The sequence below is a fragment of the Hibiscus syriacus genome, unplaced genomic scaffold, assembly GCF_006381635.1.
Source record: "Hibiscus syriacus cultivar Baekdansim isolate YM2019G1 unplaced genomic scaffold, ASM638163v2 tig00111210_pilon, whole genome shotgun sequence".
In the NCBI taxonomy this organism is placed as follows: Eukaryota; Viridiplantae; Streptophyta; class Magnoliopsida; order Malvales; family Malvaceae; genus Hibiscus; species Hibiscus syriacus.
Window position 1 is genome coordinate 3,200,075 of NW_024063021.1, and position 4,376 is coordinate 3,204,450.

Consider the following 4,376-nt stretch of genomic DNA (forward strand, 5'->3'; position numbering starts at 1 on the left):
ACGAACATAAAAGAACAAAATTTTTTTGTTCATGTTCGTTCATTTAATAAATAAACGAACATAAACGAACACGAACATAAACGAACATAAACATTGGAGACCCTAACTAGGGGTGTAAACGAGCCAAGTCGAGCTCGAGTATTACTGAGCTCGACTCGAACTCGAAAACTTTCAAAGTTAGCCCAACTAAACTCGAAAACACGAACATAAGTATTGTTGGTGGCACAGTCACATAGGTTCCGACGCAGTGGATGTGACGGTGCTGGGTATGCAGCTTATGGATTGTTCAAAAAGAACTAAACCATGTTAATATTGTTGGGTTTTCCAAATAAAATTGGGTTAATTATGGAGTTGATCATCAGAATATCAGATTAATTAATATTTTTAAGATACTTACAAATTAGTCACCAAAATTGATTTAAAAAGATTGGGTTAAACATAAATAAACGAACATAAACGAACGAACATAAACAAACATAATCGAACGAACATAACCGAACGTTCACGAACGTAAATGAACGAACGAGACCTATGTTCATGTTCGTTCATTTAATTAAACGAACACAAAATCTTGTTCATGTTCGTTCATTTAATAAATAAACGCACATAAACAAACTTCCGCTGCACGATTCATGAACGGTTCGCTGAACGTTCAGTTCATTTACAGGCCTACTCTCAACTGTGTTTTCTCTTCCACGAAATTCCATATTTTGCCTTAATTTCTCTCTCCTCTACTTACGAAAACCAATTATACGTATTCACCAATGCATGATCTTCCGATCAAATGTAATTTTGATCCCTGGCTCTGGAATTTTTACTGAGTTTCACCCACCTGAGTTGGGGCTTGTTGGAGAAACTATGTTGGAGGCAATGGAGAGTACCGTCAATGGCGGTGGTTTCTCGCAGTTACAAAGTTGCGGAGACAGTAGCGAAGAAGAGCTCTCGGTGCTGCCACGTCATACTAAAGTGGTTGATAACCGTACTAAATCTGTTCTTGTTGGTCTTCAAGGCGTGGTCAAGAAGGCTGTTGGGCTTGGCGGGTGGCATTGGCTGGTAATTCTTTGGATTTCTTTTTTCAGTTTTTGGTAAAAAAGGGTTTTGCGGTTTGATCTTGAAATTGGCTGCTCTTAATTTCTGGTTTATAATGTTTATATTTTCAAGATTTAGTTAATTCAAATTTTACTTTTCTTAAGGTAATGTGCATTCAATTTGAGATTTTCAATTATTAAACGTTTGATATTTTATCGAGTGAACTTTTCTGTTCATTTCATTATCCGTATTTGTTTTGGGTGATTTTCATTTTAATCCTTTTTTTCTCTGTAATACAGTTGACTGTCCTGTTTTATAATTTTTTTTACTAAAACTGCAAATATCAATCTTGAATTTGATTTCTATCATTTTATCAAATAAAAACAATGGTTTTTTCTACTGGCCTCAAGTTGCAAATTTGAGGTCTTGGGAGTGGGTTTTGATTGCATGTAAGTTTTAGTCTATGGATCTGGAATTTCCAAGTGTTTTAGTAAATGTATGATTTTTACAATGAATTTTGATTTTTCAAGAATTTTGGTCCTTTTTTATAAAAAAAAATTGTTTGTAATCTACTGTAAAGCATTGCTATTCATTTCCCTTTTTTAATAACAAATTATTACGAGTTTCATCTTAAAATTGAGACGGCATTTTTTATTCAATATTTTTGGGATTTTGTTGGAATTGATTTTGGAAGTTTTTCTCATTGGAACCTCATTTTATTTTCGGAGTTTTGATGCTGTTTTTGGAATTGAGTTTTGATTTTGCTTTCTTGGTTTTTAAGAAAATCCCCACTTTTTTTTTTCTGTTCAGATTCCCCCTTTTTTGTAACTTTCATTTTTGTTTCACATGATTTATTATGCCATTAATTCATAGTTTGCTGGAAATGATCATATTTTGATGTTGATTTTTCTCTCCCATAATTTGCTATCTTTTCTTATTGTTGCTGATCATAGATTTCGCGTTGAATTATATGCATTCAAGACCAGATTTTATTTTATTTGTAAAAACCCTGGATTGGCTAGTGGATTGAAATACAAATTGACAATGTTAATTCTAGCTGACCATTTAGTTTATTTTGGTGGATTAGGCATTTGTTTACTGTGTAGCTGATAGTGATATTTGTTTGTCTAATTAATAAAAACCACAGGTTCTTACTAATGGCATAGAAGTAAAGCTACAGAGAAATGCACTCAGCGTAATTGAAGCACCTACTGGCAACGAAGATGACAGCGATCTTGAATTCGAAAACATGCTGTGTAATGGATCAGACATGGGTGAGTTCCTTCCAAAAATGCATCAGCCTCATAATTTAGATGTGTATAATGTCGAACCGCTAAGCCATTTCAAACCAACAATAGTCTTGATTGTCTGTCTCTTTCGTATGCGCTTCTAATAATTTCATTCATATGTAGTGGAAAAGATATTTCTTTTCTTGTGTCGACTACTCAAGTTCTCATGTATTGTGTGCAAGACCTCTTTGTCTTGGAGGGAAGTGTTATGCTTATCATCCTTGGTGATTTTTGATCTCTAATTATACTTAACTTTGAGATTAACCATCTTTTTGATCTCTAATTATACTTTACTTTGAGATTAACCATCTGGTGTATGATAATTTCCTCCTAGTGAATTGTAGTTGAGCCTGAAACATAGGATCCTTTGTATCTTCACTTTAACTTTTGCTATTTCTAAAAGCTTCAATGTTTCATTGCTTTATCTTTATATTGGTCCCACCGTACTTTTTCTCTCTTTAATCCTGAATATGTCTCAATTTCCAGTATCTGATGACACTCACAAGTCGCACAGATCGAGGCATAGAACCCATAAATCAACTGGTTCTTCTCACAAGACTATGAGCAGGTCTCTTTCTTGTGACTCACAATCTAAGGGTTCTGTTTCCACTACTGTTGGCTCCACGGTAAATAATGATTTTTATCGAACTTGTATTCGGTTTTTATTTAAGTTCTTTTGGTTTATTATTCAATTATGTTAGCTAACTATTATTGGAGTAATGTGGGTTGTATTTTTCCATTAATCTCCCCTGTCGAAGGTAGACCTTAGCAAACTCGAGATAGCTGCTTTATGGAGATATTCGCGACACTTCAATCTTGTAAGATCTTGGCACAAGAAATAGGCACATTTATAACAGAAGAAGAAAAAGTTGTTAAATGTAATTGCTTATGCTAATGCTAGGTGGATGACATCCCCAATCCATCGAAAGCACAACTAGTCGATGTCGTTCAAAGTCATTTCGTATCACAGGTAAACCTGTTTCTCTTCCTTTCAAACAAGACGAGATTCAACGGTTTCTGGGCAAATTCTAACATGATATAATTTGGCGTCTGTTTCTCTTCCCCTTCCGTTGAACATAGGCATCTCCATTCTTCTCTTTCATTTCTTATTTTTCATTCTTTCTTTTCTAAAAACTTTGTTGACTTCTGTAATTCCTTTTAGGATTTTTTTTTGTGATTGATCATGCAGGTGGATCGTTCTCTATGTATATTTAAAACTTGTATTCAATCTACATTGTTCTATCGAAAGAGTTGTGATCTTCTACTGTTGTGGGGCTGTTTTGGTGATTTTGCAATTGAGTTGGTTGCACCAAAGAATTGGGTTTTCTGTGATTGAATCCAAAGCAAGGGTTGTTAGTATGCAACTTATCTATGCATTCGTTCTAATTTGGGTGGATTTTAACTTATCCTTAGTGAAATAATATTTTTTTTTGTTTCCCTCCTTTTGGATTAGAGAATTAATCTTCCATGGGAAGATTTTGCAATGGCATGTGATTCATATGGTTGCAATTCTATTGTATTTGTCTTTAAGAATTGTTGACGCAAGAAATTTTGCAATCCATGTGTTTCATGGACGGTGGATTGCCCAATTGTTTAAGACTGATCAAAACAGTTTTTGAATGAATAAAAAATGAGTATAAAGATGAAGACGAGGAGGAATAATGGAGAAAATTTTAAGAAAAGTTTAGTTTAGTCTCTATATTGTTTAAAAATTTAGAATGGGTTTTTAGAAAGAGAAAATAACCTCAGTGACCAAAAATGCCTTATAATATACGATTTTAACCAACATTTTTTGGATTTGCCAAAATGACCAACTAAATCGCAATGCGATCGATAATTCGCAACGCGATCTCCGGTATCGCAAATAAGTTTCCAGGTTCGCAACGCGAACATGGACTATCGCAATGCGAACTTGGACTATCGCAATGCGAATATGTAAATCGCAATGCGATAGTCGACTATCGCAATGCGAATATGTAAATCGCAATGCGATAGTCGACTATCGCAATGCGAATATGTAAATCGCATGCGATAGTCGACTATCGCAATGCGAACTTG

General features: G+C 34.5%; 1 protein-coding gene across 1 annotated transcript; it reads left to right on the top strand.

The window, feature by feature from the left end:
* The first annotated feature begins 753 nt into the window (after positions 1-753).
* Positions 754-3,118, top strand: LOC120155985. The gene is made up of 4 exons (XM_039167423.1): positions 754-1,053; positions 2,177-2,303; positions 2,805-2,944; positions 3,081-3,118. Exons 1-4 carry the CDS (start codon positions 769-771, stop codon positions 3,099-3,101), a joined length of 573 nt encoding a protein of 190 aa, XP_039023354.1. The 5' UTR covers positions 754-768; the 3' UTR covers positions 3,102-3,118.
* The last annotated feature ends 1,258 nt before the right edge of the window (positions 3,119-4,376 follow it).